At 36.5% G+C, this 27,630-nt stretch overlaps 1 protein-coding gene across 1 annotated transcript; it reads left to right on the top strand.

The window, feature by feature from the left end:
• Positions 1-535: 535 nt before the first annotated feature.
• LOC101222558 (preprotein translocase subunit SCY2, chloroplastic) lies at positions 536-27,618 on the top strand. The gene is made up of 13 exons (XM_004140045.3): positions 536-693; positions 2,177-2,695; positions 2,802-2,890; positions 9,687-9,766; positions 9,889-9,978; positions 10,351-10,442; positions 13,197-13,280; positions 13,648-13,789; positions 14,473-14,589; positions 14,740-14,869; positions 26,429-26,552; positions 26,667-26,773; positions 27,058-27,618. The coding sequence occupies exons 1-13, from the start codon at positions 621-623 to the stop codon at positions 27,145-27,147; spliced, it is 1,737 nt and encodes a 578-aa protein (XP_004140093.2). The 5' UTR covers positions 536-620; the 3' UTR covers positions 27,148-27,618.
• The last annotated feature ends 12 nt before the right edge of the window (positions 27,619-27,630 follow it).

Genomic DNA, 27,630 nt, shown 5'->3' with positions numbered 1-27,630 from the left:
TTTCAAATTTCGGTTAATATTTGAAAAAAAAAAACGTGGAGGTTAATTAAAATTGTATAGAGAAAGCTTAAAACTATCTATCATTTAGGCTCTATCGATACCGACTCTAAATGAGATGAATCGAAATTTGCCTAATTTTTCAAACATTATGCATCCCTTTCAAATTTTGGTTAATATTTAAAAATATGATTTAAACTTTTTGGTAAGATTAAAAAAAGTGAGATTTCACAAAAAAAAATTCAAAAGCATCCATAAATTGGATACCAGTTGAAAAAGTTAACCTTTTTATATCTATGTCGGTGGTCGATATCGACAAAAAAGAATTGAGAAATATAACAACATGAACTAATATATATATATATTAATTTTTTTAGTATAACGTAATGAATTAAAATATTTTTTAAAAAATATAGAAAAAATGTGTATTTTTATCTTAGAATATGAAAATTTTATTATATTTTAAAAATATTGTCTAACACTTTTGCTATTTCAATATATTTTCTATTTTTTATAATTAAAGGGAAAGAAAAGAAAAAGAAAAGAAAACACATACAAAATAGAAAAAGGGAAATTAGCCAACGTAGCCTTGAGCTCAGTTGGCGCAATTCCGAAGTCCCGCCATGGAAGCAACGCCTTACTGCACTCGTCTTCTCCGTCCCCCGCTGCTCCATTCTGTAGCTTCAAAGTTTCCAGGTTAGCCTCCTGAACTTTGGTCAGCTAGAAAACTATATTACATAGGAAGAACGATAAATAGTTCAATTACATTGTTATCCTATGCGTGTTTCATTTGATATCTGTTCTCCTGAAACTAGAGTGGTTCATTCTTATTTTCATTTTCTCGAAAAGGTTGACCCGTTTAGTTGTGTTCATTTCCTTGTTGAATTAGATTGTAGTTGAAATTACTTTACTTGCATAAAGATTTTTCATGTGGCAATGAAGTATAGGGCTTGTACTGGAACCAATATTCTTCGTTGTTAACCTTTAATAAGAGGGTGTTTTTTTCGAGGAGTGGAGAACTCCAATGAGTCGTAAAGTTTAGGAGTCGTGAACTGTTAGGAACAGTGTAAGAAGTTAATAAGACATAAAATTAGTATTTTTTTTGGCTGTGCGACGCATGAACTTATTGGACCAAATGAGGAATGGAGTTCACAATTACACTCAAAGAAGCTATTTCTTTTAATGGGAAGTTCAGACTCAATCTCTTCAGCAGTAGGCTGGAGGAGCTAGATTCAGGTTTCTTGCTGGTGTTGGGGTTTTCAGTGGTCTTTGAGAGAAGAAGATGAGAAATGATAAGGGTGTTTGCCTGTGATATCATGATACCAAGTCAATGAACACAGTGTTAAGAAATAATTCTCAGCTCAATGGAGGTTGGCTACTCGGGATTTTACTTATAGTGTAGTAGACGTAGATGGACAGAGGATTCGCTATGATAGACCACACGTGACCGCTACTCTTGGCCGAAGGAATAGCCAAATAAATAATTTTACTAACAATTACAAATGGAAAATAATGATCTATAAAAATAGTACAACTGATATCATAGGGAAGAAAACTGTAGTGAAGAAAAACCCAACTGGCCAACTCAGGGAGACGACACAAATTATTTTTGAAGAATTTCTGATAATATGTTCAGACAATATATTGCTTTGACTTATTAGGAATCTATTTTAACAGAAATGTCTCTTGTGTAATTTTTTCTATCTCAGTTGAGTGGTTGTGTAAATGTAATTAATCAAATGTGAGAACTCCAGCTTTTCTGAGTTCATTTCTGTCTCTTTTTATAATGTTTTGATATCTTAGGTTTGGTTGGGAAAATCTATTTCATGTTTTCCTTTTATATCAGAAATGCTTCCATATGGTTTTAGTATACCATGACCAACAATCAATTTACTATTTGGTTGTCAGCTTAGAATAAGTAGGATAATTTCTCACCTCACTACCATGTATTTGTTCGATATTTTCTTCTTAGGGTTAAGGTTAACTGAAAACTTATTTCCATTGTTGAACACAAGCAAATTCATTTTTCTCCCAGGTTTAAAATTGCTCTAAAACACTGATGTATAATTTATGTCTAATTGATTCTTCAGCTGAACATGGGAGTTTGCTTTGCTACAATGTAATATTTTGCATAAAACACTTCTAATATGGCCTCACTTGGCTGCTTTTATTCAAACAGTTGCTGCAGCTTATGACGTCCAATTCTGTCATTTCAAGTTTGGTAGATCTACCCCTGTGATCAATTTCAACACTTCAAAATTCAAGGGAAGAAATAATGTGTTATTGAAGAGGCCTTTGGTCTCTAAAGTGAACCAAAAGTCATTTGATTGTTTCTCAAATCAGTGCCAAAACAGCCGTATGAATGTCAAGGCAACATCTGAGCAATGTCTAGACCTTGAAACTTTTTCACAGGAATCAAATGATGGGGATGCTTTTCTTACTTCTTCCAATGGCACTAACTTTGATATATGGAAACCTAAGTCCAGAGCATTTAGAAATAGATTCTTGAACCTTGTACGTCTTCGTTCTGTTCTCAACAATGCTGCTGAATCATTTTTTAAAAGTGAAATACGGCGAAGGTTGTTTGTAACAGCAGTCCTAATTGTTATAAGTCGTGTTGGATACTTCATTCCTCTTCCTGGGTTTGATAGGAGGTTGATACCACAAGATTACCTTAGCTTTGTTTCTGGATCTGTTGGTGAGTTCCTAAAATTTTATGCATGTGTGAGTTATCACTATATTCTTATTGTTGCGGAATTTAATTTTGTTTCACTATCTTTGTCTCATATTCATGTCCATGGCAGATGAACTCGGTGATTTTACTACCGAGATGAAAATGTCTTTTTTCCAACTGGGCATCAGTCCTCAGATTATAGCATCAATCATCATGCAGGTTTAACACTTTTCTTCATATCTATCTTTAATGTCTTAATATTGATGTGGAGACTGAGATACCCAAAGTAGAAGGTATTTAAGAATACTTAAGGGCTTATTTCCTCTAGACAAACTTGGCAGTGAAATATTTATTTAACTTGCAGTAATGGGAAAGTTTTGATCCACGTCTACTAATTGAAGACAGCATCTATTCTAAGAGTTAACGTTTAGGGGTCGTTTGGGTGAGGATTGTGTAAGACTATAATAACCACCTCTAGTTATAGTAAATACTATTTAAAAATCTCCAATTAGCTACAGTAAACACTATTTCAAAACTCCCAATTTGCTACAGTATTTACTGTTTGTTACAGTTTTTACTATTCGACATTTATTATTTTTTTTATTCTTTGCTACAGTATCTACTATTTCTTTCTTAAACTTAAATAATCCAGACCACAAACACATACTATTATAACCCAAACTAAAATAATCTACATCCCAAACACAAACTATTATAACTCCTTACCCCAAACACCCTCTTAAGGAGTAAAGTACCCTAAACTATTGTTTGTATAACTATTAATTTTCTTTTTCCTCCTTATTCTTTTGTTTTATTATATGCTCTAACTAGTGATGCTTTCTTTTTGAATAATTGCAAATGCTTCGTTATTTGATTCATTAGCTTTCTATGATTTTCAACAATTGAAAGGTCCTTATTCTTTAGTTTCTCTTGGGGAGGGTCCTTTTGTCCCTTGCTCTTAGGCTGTTTATCTTTTGCTCATTGAATATATCTGTTTCTTATAAAAAAAAGACTTCTCGTATAAGACAACCTTAATCTTTAGACATTACTTGGCCACTTTTCTTAATACATTACTTGGCCACTTTTCTTATAACAATTTGATTTTTTTTAATAGGATGCACTTTTTATTGAAATAATGAAAAGAGACCGTCTCAATGTACAAAGTACAAAGGATTTAGTACGAAGAACATGGGAGGATCAACAGGCACACCCTGGTATTTAGGTTGACATTCCCTTAGTCCCCACATCACATCTAAAAAAAATACACGTAAAGAAATAAAAGGACAATATGTGGGCTAACAAAGTCCGATATTCTATCATATGTTGTAAAGGCCGTATGGTGGCCTTCTTTGACTGGTCTTTTCTTAGTTTTGTTTGGATATGATGAGGAAGCTAAAGGGATGTCAACCTAGTTGAGATATTTGAGTGGGTCTGTTAATCCTATTTCTTTTGCTCATTGTATAAACCTCTTGTACTATGAGCTTTAGTCTCATTTATTAATAATAAATATCATGGAAAACCCTCTAATTTCTTTAAAACCATAACTCCACTAACAAGGCCTTGACTGCATTTCACATCAAGTAAGCTTTCTTCTTTAGGGCTGGACCAACATGTATTTGCAGCACATTGTTCTTACAGCCATTATAAAAAACTCAAACACGATTTTTTTTGAAAAGGAGGCGAGTCTCCAATTTTATTAATAAAATCGAGAATAATGCTCAAAATATAAGAGAATTATATAGAGAGCACACAAAAAGAGAGGCTGAAGATCAGTAGGCACACCCGGACATAACAACTAGCTTGACACCTCCTTAGCATCCTCCTCATCTCCTCCTAATAACTAGCATTAAAACGAACAATCAAATACTTGCCAAATCTGCCCCATCCCATACCAAGAGTTCTGAAAAAAAACGAAAGAATACAAGGCATACAAAAAAGAAAAAAAACCAGCCCACCAAAACACACCGACTAAAAGTAGGGGGTCAAATTGAGTAAAATGTTACCAATGGAATAATTACAAAAAGTTTTCAAAATAGAAACCCAAAGGGATATATGAAATCTAATCAAAGATCAAACCTCACTATGATCCCTTTCCCTACCACGAAACACCCGATTGTTCTTTCCTCCCAAATATCTCATGAAAAGCATACACCCCTGCAAGCCATAAAAATCTCCCCTTTTCTCTGAAGGGCGGATGGAGGAGAAACTCCTCGATCGTTGCACGAATGCCCTGATGGTCATGGTCAACATCGGACTTCTGCAGAAAAAAGCTGTACACAGCTCATGCATACTGGCTATCCCAAAAAGGTGATCAAGGTTTTCCTTCGCCTTCTGACAAAGCATGCAGCAAAAAGGCCCAACAAGTGAAGTCCGCCTCCTAACAAGCCTATCAACAATGTTAATTTGACCAAGAAAAACTTGCCAGATGAAGAACTTAAATTTCTTAGGAACCTTGGTCCTCCAGACCACATAAAAAACAGACTCCTTAGGAGGGGAGGGATCCAACAACGGACTGAAAAAGGATTTACACGTATATGTCTGACTCGGATTGGGACTCCAAACACATATGTTCCACCTTCCCTCTCTAAAATTGCACCTCTCAACCGAAGAAATAAGAGAGGCAATCTCCACCGTTTCTCTATTGGTCAAATTACGATAGAACTTGAAAGACAAGTATGTAAAATTATTGGATCTAACCAAAAGATTCGATATCATATAACGTTTGGAAGAGGATAAATGATAAGAATGTAGAAATGAAGAATAAAGGGAAGACTCCCTCACCTATTCATCTCATCCTCCCAAAAATACGTATGCTTACCGTCTCCCACAAAACAACGAATTAACTTGGAAAAGATTGGAAGCTCGAAAGAGATATTCTTCCAAGGATTACGGTGTGTGCCTTTTAAGCCTTTCACCGCCCATTCAAAAGGATGAGTTCCATGCTTACTCACAATAATCCTATGCCATAAAGAATTGGGCTCAAGGGAAAAGCACCGAAGCCACTTGGCCAACAAAGCTTTGTTGTGGATTCTAAGATTATCGATCTCTAAACCCCTTGACTCATAGGGCGCCCCATCGCATCCCAATTGACTAAGTGAGATCCATGACCTTCCTCCACCCTTTCCCACAAAAAATCTTTCATATACTTTTCCATGCTCTTGCACTCCTAGCTAGGGGCCTTAAAGAGAGATAAATACTACCCTGGGATCCCTTTTCAAATAAAGAGGCTGTCTCCTTTTCACAAAAATAATACTGTGGGATCCCTCCCTCTCAGCACCAATGTAATCAAGATTAACTTGCTAGCTTTCGAGAAGAATCTTTTCTTCCACATCGCCAATCTCTTATGAATTTTCTTAGAAACAAGATCCCAGAAGGTCAAAGCTCTTGGGTTTCCACCCAGGGTAAGCCTGAGATACGAAGAAGGGAAAAAGCCAACCTCGTAATCAAACACCTTCGCCCCACCTTTGCAACTTAACTTGATTAGTGTTAATTCAAAAAATAGTTGCTCCTATTGATTTTTAACCCAGACATATCTTCAAAGAAAGCCACCATATGGTTGAGAATGAGGAAGGACTCCTCTTTTCCAAAACAAAATAATATTGGATCATCTACGAATTGAGGATGCAATAAAGTGACTTCATTCCTCCCGATCCTAAAAGAATCAATAATGTTTCCTTCCACCCCTTTATAAATGATCCAACTTAAGATATCCACCACAAGTAAGAACCTGAAAGGAGACAGAGGATCCCTTTGTCTTAAACCTGGTGGCTTGAATCAACCTTTTAGGGTTCCATTAACGAGCATAAAATACTTCACATTCCCCACACACCTCCACATCCACATTCACATCCTCCATTGATAACTTTAACCTTTTTTCATCAGCACATTATCCAAAAAAATCCCAATCCACATGGTCATACGCCTTTTCAACATCAAGCTTTAGCATTTGACCTTTTTGTTTCCTCGACCTATATTCCTTAATGGCTTCATAGCTATAAGAGCTTGTTTCAAAATCTGCCTTCTCACCACAAAGGCACCCTGGGCCTTGGAAATAGTAGATGACATAACTTCCCTTAACTGATTAGCAAGAACCTTAGCTAGAATCCAAGCACCAAAATTCAGAATCGCGTGGAGAAGTGGAAAAGTCACGCGTGAATGAAAGATTAATGAAACCTTGGAAGAAAGAGAAAATTGAACATTGACCCCCCGAAGCCAACCTGACGATTGTTGTCCGAAAGAATCCAATGGCTTAATTATGATTGGCTCTAATGTTGGGCCCCACAAATGCAATCAATGAAGTGGGGCCTAGCTTTTGTTATGCAAATGGGGAAGAGGAAGAGCCAATGACCGCAATTGCGGCTTGGGACGAATTCTCTTTTCCTCCTTCGGTTGTGTTCCAACCGATTAAACCTTTGGAAAACAAAAAGAAAGAGTCCTCTGCTCAATTAGTTAAGAAGGGCCACCAGAGATGCAAGACTACGCAAAAATTCTATATAAAAGGGAGAACATCATTTGACAATGCCTCGACGACTTTAATGAATTCTGATCTACCATAAGAAAGCTGTGTGAAAATACAAACATCCGGTATAGAATGCAACAGGTCTGTAAAGACACCCCATTCTATTTCAAACTTCTCATTTCAAAATATCGTCAATAATCGATGCAAGCAGTGAAGAGTTGGAGTTTGAGCACCCTGAGGAGTTGGAGGAACAACAATCTGATCGAGAGGAGGCTGAGAATTTCGAAGCATTAGGGCCATATTTCCCCAAGTTATTTCTTACTCCAAAACCCAAGGGATCTTGCAAAGAGGCAGTCGATTGTCTCCCTCAAGATTTAATTCCATTCTTATCTGCCTGTGAGATTGAATTAATTTGAGGAAGGAGTCTTTTAAAAGTGCAAGTATGAAGATTATTTTATGGAATACAAGAAGACTTCTAAACAAATCAAAACAATTGGCAGTGAAAAGATTATTGAAGATCTAAACCGAACTGTGGTCTTAATTCAGGAAACGAAACAAGAGGCGATTGACTTCAACCTGATTAAGGCCTTATGGAGTTCAAAAGACATAGGATGGGAGTTTATTGAAGCTGTTGGTAGATCAGAAGATATTCTGACAATGTAGCATGAAAGCAAAATCTCAGTTACTGAAGTTATCAAAGGCAGATATGCACTTTCAGTCATTAGAAAATAATAACAACAAACAATCGTGGTTTTTCTCCCGGTACTCGGGTTTCCACGTAAATTGGTGTAAACTCGTTGTCTCTCCTTTCAATACCTTCATTAGCCATCCTTTTAACAAAAAACAAAAATCTTATCTGGATGCATTTGATTCATGCTTTCTTATGAATTACTTGGAAAGAGAGGAACAATTGTCTTTTCAACAAGGGAAGCTCTTTTGGTAGTTTTCTTTGAACTCATTATCTTTCATGCTGTGAGTTGGTGTAAATGCAATACATCCTTTAAATCTTGCACCCTTCTCGTTTGACCCATTGGAGATCCCTCTTGTAAATCCTTTGACATGAGCTTTGGCCTCTTTTGTAAATTTCATACATCAATGAAATTTGTTTCTTATAAAAAAACAAAAACAACATAACTATGACTTTCTTATTTAGTATCCAATTGAAAATTTCTTTTGTAATCACCTATATGTGCATGAGGTCTTCACTTATTTAATTTATTCAATAGAATGTTTCTTATCTAAAAAAACAAGATAAATATGACTTCATTTATTCAATGAAATGTTTCTTATCTAAAAAAAACGAGATAAATATGACTTTCTTAGAGCTAACATCGTGAACAAAAGCCTAACTGATAAGAAAATATAAATATTGGCCGATTGAGATTGAAATCCCTTTGGTCATGGGGAGGGAGATTATTTTTTTTTTAAAAGGAGACAAGCTTCTTTATTAATATATAAACTCAAATTACAAGAGAATACAATGAGAATAATAGAGAAACCTAAAAAAGAGAGGATCAGAAAGCGCACCTAGACTTCTCAACTAGGTTGACACCCCCTTAGCATCATCATGATATCCTAAATGCAAAAATTCCAAGAGAACATATAGAAATCAAATAATTCGGGAACAAACAGAATCAAGGAAAGAAATGCAAAACCAAAATAAAGAGAAGAGTGCAAGGGAGAAGAACATGGTATCGGAAAGACCCCCAGCATATAATCTCCTATAGCTAAAAAAACTGAAGAAGATGGGGAGGGAGATTATAATAAAAGATTAATCTAAAAGCAAGGATATGAGCTTTTGAGTTGTTCCGCCGGATTGGTTGTTCAAGACCTTTGGTTTCTACCTAGACCCGATGAGAAAATGGGTTAAAAAAATACCGTTGATGAACAATATGGACTTAAAAGTATGAGTTCAGATCCCTATCTTTCACTATAATTGTACGACTGTGGTTAAGGAAGAAGAATACTTTTTCAATTAACTTATGTGTTGTAATTTATCAGTCATGCAAATGTTAGAATTCATTAGGAGTTGAAAGTGCATCTGATGTTTATTTATTAGCGATTAGCATTAGCAGTGAACTCACGACAGAATTAAAATTCTAACATATCCAAAGTATTGAGGCAAACTACCACGTTTTAAATTTGAGGTCAATTTTATCCTTCTAATTCCTTAAACTATTCCATACTTAATTTGTTTTTCATTTTGGTTTCCATTTTCTGGAGGCTAAACAAGTTCTGAATGTTATTTCCTTAGCCAATAGCACCAATTCTCTCTTCGACAGAATAGGGATGAAAAAATTTTCAATTATGCAATTTTCTTTCCATTCGTGGTATTTGCTTCCTTTTATGTCTCTGTTAACTCATGAACAGAGTTTTGTTTGGTCCTAATAATTGCTTCCATGTTGAATTTCAATGGGCAATACCTCTTTGTTGATGAACTTTTTTCCGAAAGTTCGTTTGTACATTTTGTTTATTTATAGAAATGACTATTACTATTGTATTGTATCCATCTTGGACAGAAGTTCAATGCTTAACTTTACAAAAGTTGATACGCAGGTACTCTGTCACATTTTACCCTCTTTAGTAAAGCTGAGAAAAGAAGGCTTGGATGGTCAGGAGAAGATCAAGAGTTATATGTATGTTTGATACTTCATTCCAACCATTGATCTGCATTTTTTATTTATCTTGTAATTGACTTATGTTCATTTCTTCCTTTATTTTGGATGGAATTCATATGAACATCGCCGTATAACATCAGATGGTGGATGTCACTTGGCTTTGCAATATTGGAGGCTTTAGTACTATCTTGTTACTCACTACCATACTCTGTCTATGTAGCTAATCACAGGTAAACTTTAGCAACGAGGGCATCGGTTTGTTCATTATTTGGGTTCTGAGTAGTTATATAGGATTAAATTTGTCTCAATTTAGACATTGAAGGAAATCATACTTTTCTATAGTAATAATCTGCATTATCTATTTATTGTCGTTGCATGTTGCATGTATATATATTCTCATATATGTATATATATGTGTGTGTGTATAAATATTTTAAAATCATAATTGTTTGTTCAGATACTTTTATTCAGAAAATTGAGGTTGCGTCTTAAAAAGAGAGAGAGATTAAATCTTAAAAAGGGAGAGACGAAAGGTTTCGTAGCACATAAAGGGGTTTATTCTTCTTCTTCTTCTTATTTAATTTTTATTTTTTATTTTGTAGAGTTAAGCATGTGATGGTAACATCTTTCTTATTGGTTTGTGGTGCTATGACAATAACATGGATATGTGACACAATCTCAGAGTCTGGATTTGGTAGGCCACTTCTTTCTCTTACTTGAGCAATTGTTTTGTGCTCTTCTTCATTATTTGTGGTTCAAGATGCTCGAGTGATGTATCCCACTAAAATGAATTCAGATGTTGGGCTTTACATTTTTTTATTTGTCATTTGGGCGATGCTTCCGTGTTCAACTATTTTAGACTTAATTTAGGATTGTTGTGGTGGTTTAAATAACTCCTGTCAACCATTGGAAAATTTATTTGGAAGTGAACAATGCAGTAATTTTGTGCTTGATGAACTTCAATTTTTGTCGGAAGGGGAAGCTAATTTTTTTTAAGAAAAAAGAAACGAGCCTTTTCATTTAGAAAATGAATTTAGGAAATGAATAGACAAAGTAATGTTGAGTGCAATAAAGAGACAAGATCTAAGCCTTTGGAATCAACAAGTGCACTCGGACATCTCAATTAGGTTGACACCCTCTTAGCACTCTCATCACATCCGGGCTTAAACTGAAAGGAAAAATCCAAATCAAAGTGAATACAACTCAAGCAATATATCTAGAAGAAATGAACAAAACAAAACATTACAATGACTTTAGAGTATGAAAATACAACAAAAACACCTGAAACAAAATGAGAACTACAAACTAAAAATATATAATCATAGAATGCCTGCCAATTAAGGCTAATGTCTGGGGGAATATGCTTCAAACACTTTAGCTAAGGAACACCATGAGAGCATTGATTTTTCATTCTAGCAATCTCCAAATGAGTCATCCAATTGGAAGCTTTGTTTTGAAATATTCTTTGATTTCGCTCATACCTAATTTCTAAAAGTAGGGCCTTTATAGCATTTATCCATAGCAATCTTAAGGCAATGGGAATGTCAAGAGAGGTGCAAAACATTGTCGAGACTTGCAGTAAACACCCTAAGTTAGGTGATAGATTACTGTAAGACATGTAATTACACATAGAGTGCTTCATACAAGACTTGGTACCTTTTCTCAAGGCAATGGGCATGTCAAGAGAGGGATCATAGCTCTCTGGCTTGTCTGAGTCATCTGGGCTAGTGTCATGCACTTGTGTGTCTATTAGTTTCATCACTTCTGGCAGTCTTATTCTCTTCTGAAACAACCACATCAGCAATATCATCGTCAACCACATCAGCAATATCATCCTCAACGCACGTTATTATTATTAATTTCAGTAGTAGTACCTTGAGCTTTTGTTGGTTCAGATTCATGGAATGGAGCCGGGGAAGCAGCAAGGGGCACCATTTCCTTTCTAAGATTCTTCTTGTAGTAAGTTATCCAGGGGACTTGGTTGGTGGGTAAAATGGTGTTGTGGAGGATGGGTTCAGGAGGCTTAGTAGGGGGCTATAGGTATGAAAGGAATGGACCAGTTAGACTCTTCACTTCCACTCTCCCCCTGAAGATGACTAACAGGAAAGAAGGGTTTATCCTCAAGGAAGGTGACATCCATGGACACAAAATACTTTTGAGGAGGATGGTAACACAACACTTGTAGCCCTGCTGGTGCAAAGGATACTCCACAAAAACACATGACTAAGCATGAGGAGAAACTTTAGTGTGGTTAGGCCCATGACTGTGAACAAATACATAATCTATGTTGATGACATTATTCTTACAGAAAATGATGGAGAATGTTTGGTTGATCTTAAGAACAAGCTTGCAAGCAAGTTTCAAATCAAAGACTCAAGACTCCTCATTTAGGGATGAAGTTTTCAAGATCTAAAAAAGGGATTATTTTTTTTTAATTAGAGGAAATATGTTATTGACGTACTTCAAGAGATAGGTTTACTGTAGAAACTCATATCCAACTGAAAATGAAATTACAAGGTGCAAATCCTGAGGAAGTCAAGAACAAAGGCAGATACCAGAGGCTTGTGGGTAGATTAATCTATTTATCTCACACATGTCTAGATATAGCATTTCCTGTAAGTATGGTGAGTCAATTTATGCACTCACCTGGACCCATTCACTTCGATGCAGTATATAGAATCTTGAGATACTTGAAATGAACTCTAGGCAAAGGTATATTGTTTCATAAACATGATCATTTTCAAGTTGAAGTGTACATTGATGCTGATTGGGAAGTACTATTGATAGAAGATTCTGACTATTGTTCATTTGTTTAAGGAAGTTTAGTTACATGGTATAGTAAAAAACAAAATGTAAGGGCTAGGAGTAGTGTTGAGGTAGAATTTAGAGCCTTAGACCATGGAATTTTTTAAGGCATACAGATTAACAGGATCCTTGAAGAATTGAAAGTGTCTCCAAAGACACCTATATGAGTTTATTGTGATAACAAGGCTGCCATTGCTATAACTCATAATCCAGTTCTACATGATAGGACGAAGCATGTTGAAGTTGACAAGCATTTCATAAAGGAGAAGGTTGATGCAGGTGTAATATGCATATCTTATCTTCTGACATCAGACCAAACAACGGATATTTTAACTAAAGGTCTTTTGAAAAGACAATTGGATAAATGTCTTGGCAAGCTGGCTATGGATGATATCTACCATCCAGCTTAAGGGGAGTGCTGAATTTCATTCTTTTGTAATATTATTTTGTGCTATTCTTTATTTATGTCTATAATATTTTTTCCTTGTTGGTTGTTGGTCTTTCTCTATATAAGAAGAGCTTATATTTGGTTCAATAATATAGAGGAATAATATTACATCATTTTTACTTTCCATTTTTAAGTTTGTCTTACTTTTGTGTACGGTGTGCTTCTTATCTGTTTAACTAGTAATGTGCGTTGCAGGTCAAGGCTCTTCTCTAATTATTTGTGTTGGAATACTGACGGGCTATACAGAGACATTGTACAAAATGTTGTCTCAGCTGTCAGGTATGCAATTAAACTAGTTTCATAGTTATCTACCCACTGGAGTGGATCAATTCTAATTTTAGCCATTAGATCCTATGCTTGTCAATATGTACCATAAGTAGGAATTGTAAAATAACTTTTTTTTTGAAAAAAAAAAACTATATGTATTAAATAAAATAAAATGATGCTGATAATATTAGGGATGCCAGCTGATGAAATTGACTATTAGATCCTATGCTGATAATATTAGTTGGGTATGTTTGGCGTACATTGTTTGTTTATTTCCCAAGGTACAATTGTTTTGGGAAGAGTAAATAAATATCACCCCCCAATTTGCGTCAGTTGTAAAATATTTCAGCTTTTTTTATAAAAATGTTACATATCACAGGAGGTGCTGTTGTTTGGTGGCCTTACGTGCTTGCCTTATTGGGCATCTTTACCGTAGTTACAATGTGGGCCGTTGTTGTTACTGAAGGTTGCAGGAAAATTAAACTGCAGTATTATGGTTTTAAACTTGCTTCAGCTGCAAGGTATTCTTATTCTCTTTTTTCCTGAAACAGATTTTCATTTATTACTATTGTCTAATGCTCCCATGCATTTGGTTTCTTCTCATAGTAAGCAGTGTCATAGTAATGAATGAGACCGATTCCTTTGTTTTTTTACCCAGTGTTAGGGTAAGGATTAAGTAATTGTAAGGTCCCCAATTATTCATACATATATGAGAAAGAGTAGAAAGGTAAACACACCAAATATTAATGAGAAGGAATGATCGGAGAAAAAGATCGTATAGAGTAGGGCCCACATGGAAGAACTTTAGGAAAGGCTATAAATAGTGATTGATAGGGAGAGAGTAGCTAGGTTTTCTTTTGTCATCTCTATGAGGGTAGGCGGCTGTAGCTGACAGGGGTCTCCATTGGTGTAATGGGGACTGGTATGCTTTATTTTATGTTTTCTTTCCTCGTTATCTTTATATTGTGGTTTGTAAACATCTTTGGCATTTACATATAAATAAAGAAGACCAGAGTACCGCCTCTGTTTTGCCACTGTTAGGGTGTTTTATTTGATATTCGAGTTGGTAGCCTGACAGTAATATCATGTGGTCCGTTTAATTTCATTCCTTCAGCCAGGCATGCTTTTATCCAATTTTTTGATTTTGTCCTTTTTGGTTCATTATCTATTATACCATCCTCTTTTCATTTTGGTTTCTTTCCAGAGAAGACTCACCAATCACTGAAGTAGAGCCTTATATACCTTTTAATATCAATCCTGCTGGGATGCAACCAATTCTCACGACCACTTATCTCTTGGCGTTTCCCAGTATACTTGCCAGGTTGCTATTTGAAATACATCCTTGTTGCGATATGATGGCTAAAGCTATTTTTTTATGTGATTGATATCAACTTTTCTCGTGGCAATAAAGATTCTGTTCCTTATATTAGAAAATAATGATGCAATTTCTAACATCTAATTTTGTGCCCAGCCTCCTAAATTCGACATTCTGGGAGCATGTAAAGGAGATACTGAACCCTGAAAGTTCTATTGGTGCAGAGCCTTGGGTTTATTACTTAATATATGCGGTTTTTGTATTCTTGTTCAATATATTTGACATTGTAAGTTTCCTTATCTTCTGTCTTTGGGTTTTTAAATGATTATTGCATTTGCGTGCTGCCAATTTAGAGAACTTTATATTTTTTTTTGGCTAAATATGAGATAGTCCTAATGTTTTGGTGTTTCACTGTTCTATTTTTATCTACATAAGCTTACGATTTGATACATTTGCATCCACCAATGGAAAGAGTATAATTAAAAAAATGCTAAAATGCAAAATTTGGAATTTTGTAAAGAAACAGGCTAAATTGCTAGCCATGGTATCTGTTATAATATATATTTATATTATACATGTCCATTATCGTAATTGTACATATTGTCTAGGCTTTCTATATACTATATATATATATATATGTAACTTTACTTTGATTTTATATTGAATAAAAAATATACTTCTCTCCAAATTATTGAGTACATGGTATCATAGCCATCTCGCATTTAGAAACTTCTTGCTTGATGGCTTCCCTCTCCACTAGGGTTTAGGTTTTGGTCATCTTTGCGTGGCCGTTTGTCAACACCGCCCATCTCAAGAGAAGTGCTACCGCCGTTTGCCGCAGTTTGGAGTCTTCGATCGTCGGACTACGTGCGTGAGCTTCACTCGCCTTCGGACCATCTTTGTGTAGTTTCCGCAGTTTGACCTCCGTCTTTTGGGCTTGACTTGAATCCACTTTACCAACCAGTCTATACAATTGGTTATTTGGGTTCGACGAAAGTTGAATACTTCCTTGGTTCTAGGGTTTGTTGCTGTTTTCGTTACAATTTTGCAGCTGTTTGGATGTTTTCTTTTGTTTGTGTGGACTAAGGTCAATGTGTGCCTTTAGTATGGTCGATATAAAGAATCTGGTAGTTTCTAACGTAATTCCCTTAGCCTAAAATATCACAGAACATAAGTTAAATGGATCTAATTATCATGATTGGCGTCGGACAGTCCTGTTCTATTTGATAAGTACCGATATGAATAATCATATGACCGAAAATCCCCTAGAAGATGCAAAGAAGAAGGATTGGTTTCATGATGACACCCGATTGTATCTTCAGATCAAAAACTTCAGTAAGAGTGAGGTAATTGGATTGGTTTACCATTGTGAGTCTGTTAAGGAACTTCTGGAACTTTTAGAATTTATATATTCAGGTGAAAAGCAAGTACATAGAATGTGTGAAGTTTGTATGCAGTTCTTCCGTGCTGAACAAAAATCAATACCAGTTACTTTATGTGCCTTAAGAGGATTGCTGTTGAGCTTGCTTTGTTATTACCCTAAAGTTCAACAAACTCAACGGGAGAAGATGGCTGTTATGATCTTTTTGAATGAACTCTTACCTGAATTTGAAATGACCAAAGCACAGATTCTCTCTGACTCTAAAATTCCATTGTTAGACGATGCTTTCATTTGTGTCCTTTGCATTAAAAGCTCTTTGACCAGTGTGTCTATTCCTCAATCCAGTAGTGCTCTCATTAGCAAGAACAATAACCCCAGAGTTCCTCGAGCTATGGATAGCAAACTTTCAAAAGAATTATTATGATCATCAAAAATCAGATTCTACAGAGATTGTTTGTAGCTACTCTCATAAGCCAGATCATTTGAAACGGGATTGTCAGAAATTGTTATATAAGAATAGTCAACGATCTCAACATGCTTGGATGGCTTCCAGATGTGATATGACGGAGGCATTAGTTACTATTTCTGTAGACGAGTTTGCTAAGTTTCAGATATACTAGAATTGATTGCAAGCAGTGTCTTCCTCAACTCCTGTTGCATCCGCAGTTGACACAGGTAATACAAAGTGTCTCTTTACATCCTCTACCAAATGGGTCATAGACTCTGGTGTCGTAGGCTATATGACAAGTAATTCTCGCTTATTTTCTAGACCATTGCCCCTTGCCCCTTTCCCATCTGTCACTTTGGCAAACGGCTCTACATCCTCTTTTCTTGGCTCTTGCACTATTCACCTTACCCCATACTTTTCTTTGTCTTCTGTGTACATTTGCCTAACCTATCCTTCAATTTAATTTCTATTAGTCAACTTACTCGCGACCTTAATTGTGTTGTGTTATTCTTTCTGGATTATTGGTTGTGTGATGAAGAAGATTATTGGTAGAGGATGAGTAGGGAGGCCTTTATCTCTTTGATCACCAAGTACTGCAAGTTGTGGCATACCTTGTAGTTACATCTCCATTTGAAGTCCTTTGTCGTTTAGGTCATCCATCTTTGTTCGCGTGGAAGAAGGTTTATACCGAATTTCAGTCTGTCTTTGAATTGTGATTCGTGTCAATTTGCTAAATTTCATCGTCATAGTTTGAATCCTCGATCCATAAACAAGCAAGTGCTCCATTTGAGTTAGTTTACTATGATATTTGGGGTCCGTGTCTTGTTGTGTTTGAAACATGCTTTTGTTACTTTGTTACTTTTGTTGACAATCATTCTCGTTTAACTTCCATATTTAATGAAAAATCATTACGAGTTATTATCTCACTTTTGTGTTTTTCATGCTAAAATAAAAAATCAGTATAATGTCTATCAAAACTTGGCGCATTGATGATGTTGGTGAATATTTCTCTCATGTTCTTGGTTCTTGTGTGAACATGACATTATTCATCAATCTTCGTGTGCCTAACTCCATTTCAAAATGTTGTAGTTGAACGGAAAAAAAGGCACTTGAAACTACATGCAATTTATCATTTTAAATGCATGTTTCGAAACCTTTTTGGCGGATGCTGTTTCCACTGCTTGTTATCTGATTAATAGAATGCCTTCCTTTGGTCTTATTGGTTAGGTTCCTTATTGTGTTATGTTTCCTTCCAAGTCTTCATTTTCTATTGCTCCTAAGATATTTGGTTGTGTTTGCTTTATTTGAGTTGTCCATCCTCGTCATACCAAGTTAGATCCGAAATCCTTGAAATGCATCTTCTCAGGTTTTTCGGACGTTCAAAAGGGGTATCGTTGTTATTGTCCAACCTTTAACAGATATCTTGTTTCTCTTGATGTTGCGTTTTTTGAAGATATACCTTTTACTTCATCACCATCGAGTGTGTTAAGGGAGGATGACAATCTCTTTTTATATGAGTTACCTCTCCCACATCGTCCTCTACAACACCTTCTTCCCGCCCATTGCTTTCTAGAGTCTACTCTTGACGACCTCCACCACATCCTTCAGACTCATGTCCTCCACAATTGTCTTCTTCATCATGCCATCCAGGACTGAGTGATGATCTTTCCATTGCTCTCCGAAAAGGTAAACGCAAATGTACTTACCTTGATTCTTCCTTTGTTTCTTATCATCAGGAGTCTCTTCCCACCTATGCTTTTATTACCTTTCTTGATTCTATATCTATTCTTAACACTATTCATGACGTTTTATCTCATCCTGGCTGGTGTTGTACAATGATTGAGGAGATGACTGCTTTGGATGATAATTGTACTTGGGATTTGGTGTCTCTTTCTGCAAGAAGGCCGTTGGATGTAAATGAGTGTTTGCTGTCAAGGTAAATTCTGATGGAACAGTGGTTTAGTTGAACGTCTTGTTGCCAAAGGTTATGCTCAAATCTGTCTAACTGATTATTCAGACACATTTTTTCCAGTTGCCAAATTAATTTCCATTCAACTTTTTCTTTCCATGGCTCCTACCAATAAATGGCCTTTGCATCTGCTTGACTTTAAGAATGCTTTTCTACATGGTGATCTTTAGAAGGAAGTTTATATGGAGCAACCACCTGGATTTGTTGCTTAGGGGGAGTGATAAAGTATGTTGCCTTTTGAAAATCTTTGTATAGTTTGAAACAGAGTCCACGTGTGTGGTTTGGTAAGTTAACTCAAGCTCTCGTACGCTTTGGTATGCAGAAGAGTACATCTGATCATTTTTGTTTTCTATCAACAATATGATAATGTTATTGTTTTACTAGTTGTGTATGTTGATGATACTGTTATTACTAAAAATGATGCATCGGGTATTTCGTCTTTCAAAACTTTACTTTAGGGTTAGTTTCATACGAAAGATTTGGGATAATATTTGGGTATTGAAGTGATGAGAAGCAAGAAGGGTATTTGTTTATCTCAACGAAAATATGTACTTGATTTGTTGTTCGAGACAGGAAAAGTAGGAACCAAACCTAGTGGTACTCCATTGATACCAAATCAACAACTTGCTAAAGGAGAATTATGTAAACACCCTGAGAGATATAGAAGATTAGTTGGGAAGTTGAACTATTTACCAGTGACATGACCAAACATTGTTTATTTTGTTAGTGTTGTAAGCCAATTCATGTCTTCTCCTACCGTGGATCATTGGGTTGTAATAGAGCAAACTCTCTCTTTTCTGAAAGCTCCTCTCAGACGTAGGATTTTATATAGAAAGATCAAGGACATACAAGGGTTGAATTGGGCTGGATCTCGAGAGGATAGAAGATTGACTTATGGATATTGTGTCTTTGTAGGTAGACACTTGGTATCGTGGAGGAGTAAGAAACAAAATGTTGTTTCTTGTTTGAGTGCTGAGTTAGAATATAAGGCTATGACACTATCTGTTTGCGAAATAGTATGGATACAACAACTATTATTTGAGATAGGCTTCAGTATTACATTGCTAGCTAAACTATGGTGTGATAATCAAGTTGGACTCCACATTGCATCTAATCTAATATTTCATGAACAAACTAAACATATTGAGGTGGATTATCACTTTATTCGTGGGAAAATCCAAGAAGGGTTCGTGTCCACATGATATGTGAAGACTGAAGAACAATTAGAAGATATTCTTACCAAAGCTGTAAATGGAGCAAGAATAAGCTATCTTTGCAACAAGCTAGGCGTGATTGACATATTTGCTTTAGCTTGAGGGGGATTGTTGTAATATATATTTATATTATACATGTCCGTTATCATAATTGTACATAGTGTCTAGGGTTTCTACATACTTTATATGTAACTTTACTCTGATTCTATATTGAATATAGAACATACTTCTCTCCAAATTATTGAGTTTAGTACCAACCTACCTAGAATTTAATATCTTACAAGTTTTCTTAATAGTTTACAACATGTTATCCCATAGAATAGTTGAGGTGCTCACAATGTGGCCCAAACACTCACAAATGTAAAAGAAAAGGGGGATTTCAGTTTTGGAGTCATTCACCATCATATGCTGTAAAGGCAGTATGTTAGCCTTCTTCAACAGGTCTTCTTAGTTTTGGTTGGATGTGATGGGGACGCTAAGGAGGCGTCATTCTTGTTGAGATGTTCGGGTGCATCTGTTGATTCAAAATTTTCTTTTGCTCAGTGTATAAACCTCTTGTACTATGAGCTTTTGTCTCATTTATAATTATTAATAAAAGAGACTTGTTTCCCTCTCAAAAATAAATAAATAGAAAAAAAGGGGACTAAACTGAATAATAGTCAATTAATAGGTACTAAATATATATTTAACCTAATTCATTTCTTTAGATATCTTTAATTGTTGCATCACTATCTCTTTATATGAACTCATTTTTGATTTGTTGGAATCGCTAATCCTTTCATGTGGATCTTGCACACTTGCTTGTATGCATCTGATTCTCATTTTTTATTTGTTGGAGTCGCTAATCCTTTCATGTGGATCTTGCACACTTGCTTGTATGCATCTGATTCTCATTTTTGATTTGTTGGAGTCGCTAATCCTTTCATGTGGATCTTGCACACTTGCTTGTATGCATCTGATTGTCCTTCATTATACACTTGTGTTGTGTAAGGATACCAACCTCAGATACCGAATAAGACACACTTACCAACCTTAAATATCAAATAAAAAACACCCAATGGCAAACAGAGACTGTCCTCTGGAGTTGTTATTTATATATAAATGCCAAAATGTTAACAGATCACGATATCAATCTACATAAAGATAAAAGAAAACCACAAAGAACATACCAACCTCCCTTTTACAGAAAAAGAGACCCCTGGCGGCTACAATAGCCTATCTCCATAACTTCCCAAGTTGCTTCAGTCTCTGGAAGATCTTTCCACTTCACCAACCATTCATTTCCTCCCAAGTCTTTGTTCCAATGAACTCCCAGCATAGTTTCTGACCATAGTTGGAGCTCAAATTCTTCGGTTAGTATGGGCTGTTGCTGCTGGGCCACTTGCTGACTGCCTAACTTGAGTTTCAGTTGAAAAATATGGAAAACATTATGTATCACAGCCTCTGGGGGAAGTTGCAGTCTATAGGCTACTTCACCCATTTCCTCAATTATCTTGTAGGGACCATAGAACTTCGGAGCTAATTTTTCACTCCTCTTGCGTGCTAAAGAACGCTGCCGATAAGGCCTGAGTTTCAAATAAACTTCATCTCCTACTCTTCTCTTTGTATCCGCCATTTTCTTCATTCTATTTTGGGCTACACTCAAATTCTCCTTCAAGGCATTCTGCTAAGTCTCTTTCTTTCAACATGGCCTCCACCTCATTGTTCGATGTCTTCTTACTACCATAGGAAATTAGAGGTGGTTGTCTTCCATACACTATCTCAAATGGATTGCTTCTCGTAGAGGCATGGAAGGTGGTGTTATACCACAACTCTGCCCACGGAATGAACTTATCCCATTTATGGGGTTGTTCATTACAGAAACATCTCATATATGTTTCTAAACACTGGTTGACTCTTTCGGTCTGCCCATCGGTTTGGGGTGAAAAGCAGTACTCCTCTTCAATACTGTCCCCATGTGGTGAATAATTCTTTCCAGAAATTGCTGATGAAGATCTTATCTCTGTTAGAAATAATTGATTTAGGAATGCCATGCTTACTGATGATTCTATCAATGAACACTTCCGCTACTCTTTTGGTTGTGAATGGATGTTTCAGAGGGATGAAGTAAGAGTACTTGCTGAGTCTATCAACTACTACCATGATTACATTGATTCCTCTTGCTTTGGGCAGCCCCTCAAGGAAATCCATGGACCATTCTTCGAGGATTTTCTCCGGAAGAACCCCTGCTGGTTTAGTTGCCTCGTATTTATTTCTCTGGCAGATCTCACACTGCTTGACATATCTCTTGACATCTGTTTTCATTCCTTTCCAATCTAATTCCCCACTCATCCTCTTATATGTTTTTAGAAATTTGGAGTGGCCTCCTAAAACAGAGTTATGAAACGTGTGCAAAAGGTTCGGTATCAATGATAACTGTTTCGATAACACTATTTGGTTCTTATACCACAATTTGTCATTCTCCTAACGATATTTGCTTGTCTCAGCCTTCCTTTATTGCAGTTCCTCTATAATCCTCTTAAGTTCATCATCTTGCTGTACTTCTTCATTGACTATCTCCATGTTCAAAATCCCCGTAGTAGTCATAATGTTAAGTTCTAGTGGTTGTTCTACTCTTGACAGTGCATCGGCAGCCTTGTTCTAAGGTTCGGGTTGAGAAAGAATCTCGAAGTCATATCCTAATAGCTTAGTTATCCATTTTTGGAATTGAGGGTGAACCTCCCTCTGTTCTAAAAGGGAACTTTAAAGCCTTCTGGTCGGATATGATGGTAAATTTCTTCCCTAATAAATAATGTCTCCATTTCGGCACAGAGAGCACCACAGCCATTAACTCCCGCTCCTATACTGACTTAGCTTGTGCCTTGGGAGATAGTTTTTGGCCAAAGAACGTGATAGGGTGACCGTTATGAGACAACACAGCTCCCAATCCTATTCTCGATGCATCTGTCTCCAATATGAATGGCAGGTTCCAACCAGGAAGTGCTAAAACCGGTATCGTTGTCATTGCTATCTTCAACTTATTGAAAGCAATTGTGGCTTCTTCATTCCACAAAAAAGAATTCTTCTGCAGCAACTTAGTGAGAGAAGCTGCGATTTCACCATAGCCTTTGACAAACCTTCTATAATAGCCGGTTAGCCCCAAGAATCCCCTCAATCCAGTGATATTTCTTGGTTGTGGGCAATTAACCATAACCACTGGATGTGGGAATGAGCTATAACACACTTCCTTTTATTGGCAAACAGTTGATGATCCCTCAATATAGCGAACACCATGCCTAAGTGTTTCTCATGTTCAATGATATCCAAACTATACACCAGAATAAAAAAACCAAAACATAGCGTCTCAAAAAAGGTTTAAATCCAGATTCATTAATGATTGGAAGGTTGCATGGGCATTGGTGAGGCCAAAAGGCATGACTAAGAATTCATAATGGCCTTCATGAGTCCGGAAGGCTGTATTCTCTATGTCTTCTTCCTTCATCTTTATTTGGTGATAACCGGACTTCGAATCCAACTTTGAGAATACTGTAGCCCCGTGCAGTTCGTCTAATAATTCTTCTATTACAGGGTTGGGAATTTGTCAGCTGCAGTGGCTTGGTTGAGCTTTCGGTAGTCTAGACAAAATCTCCACTCTCCATCTTTCTTTTTCACCAATAAAACAGCGCTAGAATAGGGGCTGTGACTCGGTCTTATCATCCTAGCTTGGAGCATCTCCTCTACTAATTTCTCAATCTCTTCCTTTTGTACATGTCCATACTTGTAAGGTCTCACGTTAATTGGTTTTTGCTTGGGCATCATCAAGATTCGATGATCAACTTCTCTTTTAGGAGGTAACCCTTTTGGATATTCAGAAATATCTGCATATTGTTGTAACAGAAACCTTATCATAGGAGTGTCTTCTTCGTCTCCCTTAATTTCTCGTTCTCCTCCCATGTCTTCATTCATTTCTACATCATAGCTTTGTAGTTCTAAAAGGAAACATTGGTCTTCCTTTTCCCATGTCTTCTCAATCGTTCTCAAAGAACATTCTGATCTCACCAAGGAGGGATCCCCCTTAAGAGTAACCTGCCTTGTTTCAACCCAAAATTTCATAATCAGGAAAGGCCAATTGATTTTCATAGTTTCAATGGTACCTAGCCACTGCATCCCTAAAAAGACATCCACAATTCCCAACTCAATGGCTAAGAAGTCGGTCACAATGGTGAGCCCCTTCAGTTTCAGCTCCACCTTTCTACATACTCCTCTTCCTCTGCACTTCGTGCCATTACCGATCATTACTCCAAAGTGTGTTCCCTCCTCGACGGTTATATGTTGCTCCTCTATTAATTTGATGTGTAAAAATTGTGGGTGGCTCCACTGTCGATAAGTACTACCACTTCCTTCCCCCTTATCTCTCCCTTGAGCTTCATCGTTCCTCTGTTTGTCAAACCTGTGACTGCTCTCAATTCTATATCTGTTCCTTCTGTGAAGTCCAGCTGTTTCAACTCCACCACCTCATCTGAATTCTCCTCCGTTTGGTTCTCCTCTTCGACACTCTCCTCTTCATTCATGATGAATAACATCAATTCCCTCGTTTCTTTCATCTTGCATCTATGCTCGGGTGAGTATCTCTCACTACATTTAAAACATAGGCCTTTATCGAGTCTGGCTCTAAATTCGGTATCAGACAGTCGTTTCACTGGAGGTTCATTCCTTTGGTAATTTCCCTTTATTGGTATGGATACCTGCTTCAATGGGAAATCCGTTTTCTTTAACACTCCCTTTTCCGCTCCTTCCTGACCCTTGCTGGTCTGTCCTTCTCCTTTCTTTTGTTCTCCCCCCTCCAATCTGCCTTAGATAATTTTAAGGCTAAGTTTCAGTCATTAACTAGCTGAGCCTCTCTCATGCATTCTTCCAATGTTTGAGGATCTCTACGGACTACTTCGGCTTGTAGTAGGGGTTCTAACCCTGTTAAAAATGCATCCCACGAAACACTCTCTGCCATATGTGGTAGAGGTGCTGAATAAGTGACAAACTTCTTCACATAATCATTATAGGACCCTTCTTGTTGTATTCGAATCAGACGAGCCACTAAGCTTTTCTGCCCTGAATCCTTAAAAAATTTGAACATCCTTCCTTTCAAATCCTCCCATGACTCTACCCTCTTTCTATTATGTGTCCATCGGTACCAATCAACTTCGTCCTGCCCAAAACTTACCACAGCCACTTTCACTTTCTCTGTTTCTGGCAGATTGTTGATCTCAAAGAAATGTTCAGCTCTATACACCTAGGATTCTGGATTTTTGCCCAAAAACATGGACATTTCCAACTTTTTGTACTTACTACGGTCTGTATTGTTCCCGTTCATCTCTGTGGTGACTTCCGTTTCCTCTATTTTTCCTTTCAATCTCATGATTGATCCATCCGATGTTCCTGACTCATCCTTCTTTTATAGCTATTATTCTCCCTCAGTTCCTCCGCCATTCTGTCCATTGTTTTTTTCATTTCTAATAGCATTTCTTTCATACCCAATATTTCTTTCTCAGTATCTTCCACTCTTTCCTCGGTCTGCCTTTGTGCCATGAGACGTGTAACCACCCCCAGTTTCTTTGAGCTCTAATACCACTTGTAAGGATACCAATCTCAGATACCGAATAAGACAAACTTACCAACGTTAAATATCAAATAAAAAACACCCAATGGCAAACAGAGACGGTACTCTGGAGTTGTTATTTATATATAAATGCCAAAATGTTCACATATCACGATATCAAACTAAATAAAGATAAAAGAAAAACACAAAGAACATACCAACCTCCCTTTTACAGAAAAAGAGACCCCTGGCGGCTACAGTAGCCTATCCCCATAACTTTCACAAAAAGAAACGTAGCTACCCCCTCCTTCTCTTTCACTATTTAAAGCCTTCCCTAAAGTTCCTCTCCCGTGGGCCCTACCCTATACGGATTTTTCACTTTTTTACTCCACCTCTATTCCTTGCTCATTAATAATAATTGCATTCCCCTTTTTAACCCTTTCTCACATATGTATGAATGATGGGAGGCCTTACATGTTGATTCTCTCTAAATGTGTAAATCCATGGTGGTTTTGAACTGCAGTCTATTCATGGTCTAAAAATGTTTAATAAACAATTGAAGAACACTAATTTATCCAAGAAAGGAAATATAAGGGGAGATGGAAATTAGTAATATTAATGGTTTTCTATTTTTTGCACAATTTTACAGTTTACACCCTAAAAAATGGGGTGCTTTATACAAATCCTTTTGTAATTTTTCCAAGTTTCGCATTAACCTATATTTGACTTGACGCCTTTTGTTTGACTCCTACCTGGTAGAGAGAAGCCGTGTCCTGCTTTTTGATTGTTTCCTTAACATGTTTCCTATAATGAAAATTGACTATAAAGTCAAGAAAATTTTAATTTCCAAAATGTAGTAGATAAATTTTTGTATCAGCATCTCTAGCAGCATCATTATTTACTTGAGAGTGTGCCCAAATTGTTCTCCTGTTTCAATAGGTTGCAACTAATGGTATGAGTTGGAGAGCCTTTTATTTGTTAGTTAGGCTATTATAGAAAGTAAATGAATCGACTCCCTTGGCATCTCATTTATGCACAATATATCAATCGGAACAAGATGCATTGTTTTAATGATATGATGTATTCATATAATATAACCTAGCTCAATGGTTAAAACATCTACCTCTACTTTCTCTTAGAGGTTGTACCTGTACATGTGATCCATACATGATACATCCCACATGGTGATGTAATATTGTCAAATATAACTATGTAAATTGAATTTGTTAGTCCACTCTCACATGTTCCTTTACCTTTCCAGGCTAACCTGCCAAAAGAGATTTCAGACTATTTAAATAAGATGGGAGCAAGGATACCGAACATTAAACCAGGGAAAGCTTCTATAGAGTACCTAACGAAAATTCAAGCATCAACACGCTTTTGGGGTATGTTTTATCATTCAACTTCTGATTTGAAGGACAAAGTCTTTCCTAGCTTGCCATTGTTTTCATATATTGGTCGAGGTTGATTTCCTTTTGACTTTGGATTGTAAATTACAGGAGGGCTACTGTTGAGTTTTTTGGCAACGACATCATCTGTTCTTGATCATTACTTACGCAGTGTTAATGCCGGTTTTGCAATTGGTTTTACATCAGTTCTGATTATTGTAAGTGCTAAAATTTATCATTTTCTTATCATTCTTCAGTCATTGAAAAATGCCATGACACTGGTTATCCCTCCACATACACAGTTTTAACCCTGACAATGCAACTAATCGTCGTTGTAAATATTTCCAACAGATTGTTGGGATTTTGATAGAAATACAAATACTGTATCCTCCCATATCAAAATCTGTTAAGAGGAAGATGTGGTAGATTTATCATATTAGTATACTATTCAAAATTTCCAACCTTATTGATGAACTTAAGTTGCTGCATGTTCACTGTTCAGGTTGGTTCCATTATTGAACTCAGAAGATCTTACCAAGCATATAATGTCATGCCAAGTTTAAGCAATGCTTTGAGGCGCTATGGTGTATAACAAGTTCAAATGATGCTCCTAGTGGTTCTGTATTTGTGCCTCAAAAGTATCCAATAATCTCTTTCAAGTATAATTGTCTGATTCCTCCTGGCTCGTAGCTGGACTAGAACAGAGCCTTTCATCCCTTCCTCAATTCTTTTTTAGTGCTGAGGACTGCAGAGTTTCAGAATAGTGGCCATCCATAACAATGTATACCCACACAAGTACCAAGAAAATTTTGATCCTCTGGTCTTTCAAACATCTAGCGAACAAGGGACACAAGCATTGGAATGTCAAAGATGCTAATCATGAGTGTAGCTGCAAGATCTTATTCTTGAGCCTAATTTTGACCATTTTCTCCCTATTTTGTATATATAAATTATGTAATATGAATCTTAACATATTTATTAGATTATAGGTACATCGGTGCTGTAATAAAGAACTCCGTTCAGTTCTTGGATTTATCAAGTACCATTTTAGATCTTAACTTCACTTTGTGCTTTC

Source organism: Cucumis sativus, chromosome 6 (genome assembly GCF_000004075.3).
Source record: "Cucumis sativus cultivar 9930 chromosome 6, Cucumber_9930_V3, whole genome shotgun sequence".
Taxonomy (NCBI): Eukaryota; Viridiplantae; Streptophyta; class Magnoliopsida; order Cucurbitales; family Cucurbitaceae; genus Cucumis; species Cucumis sativus.
This window is presented reverse-complemented; position numbering and strand designations above follow the sequence as displayed.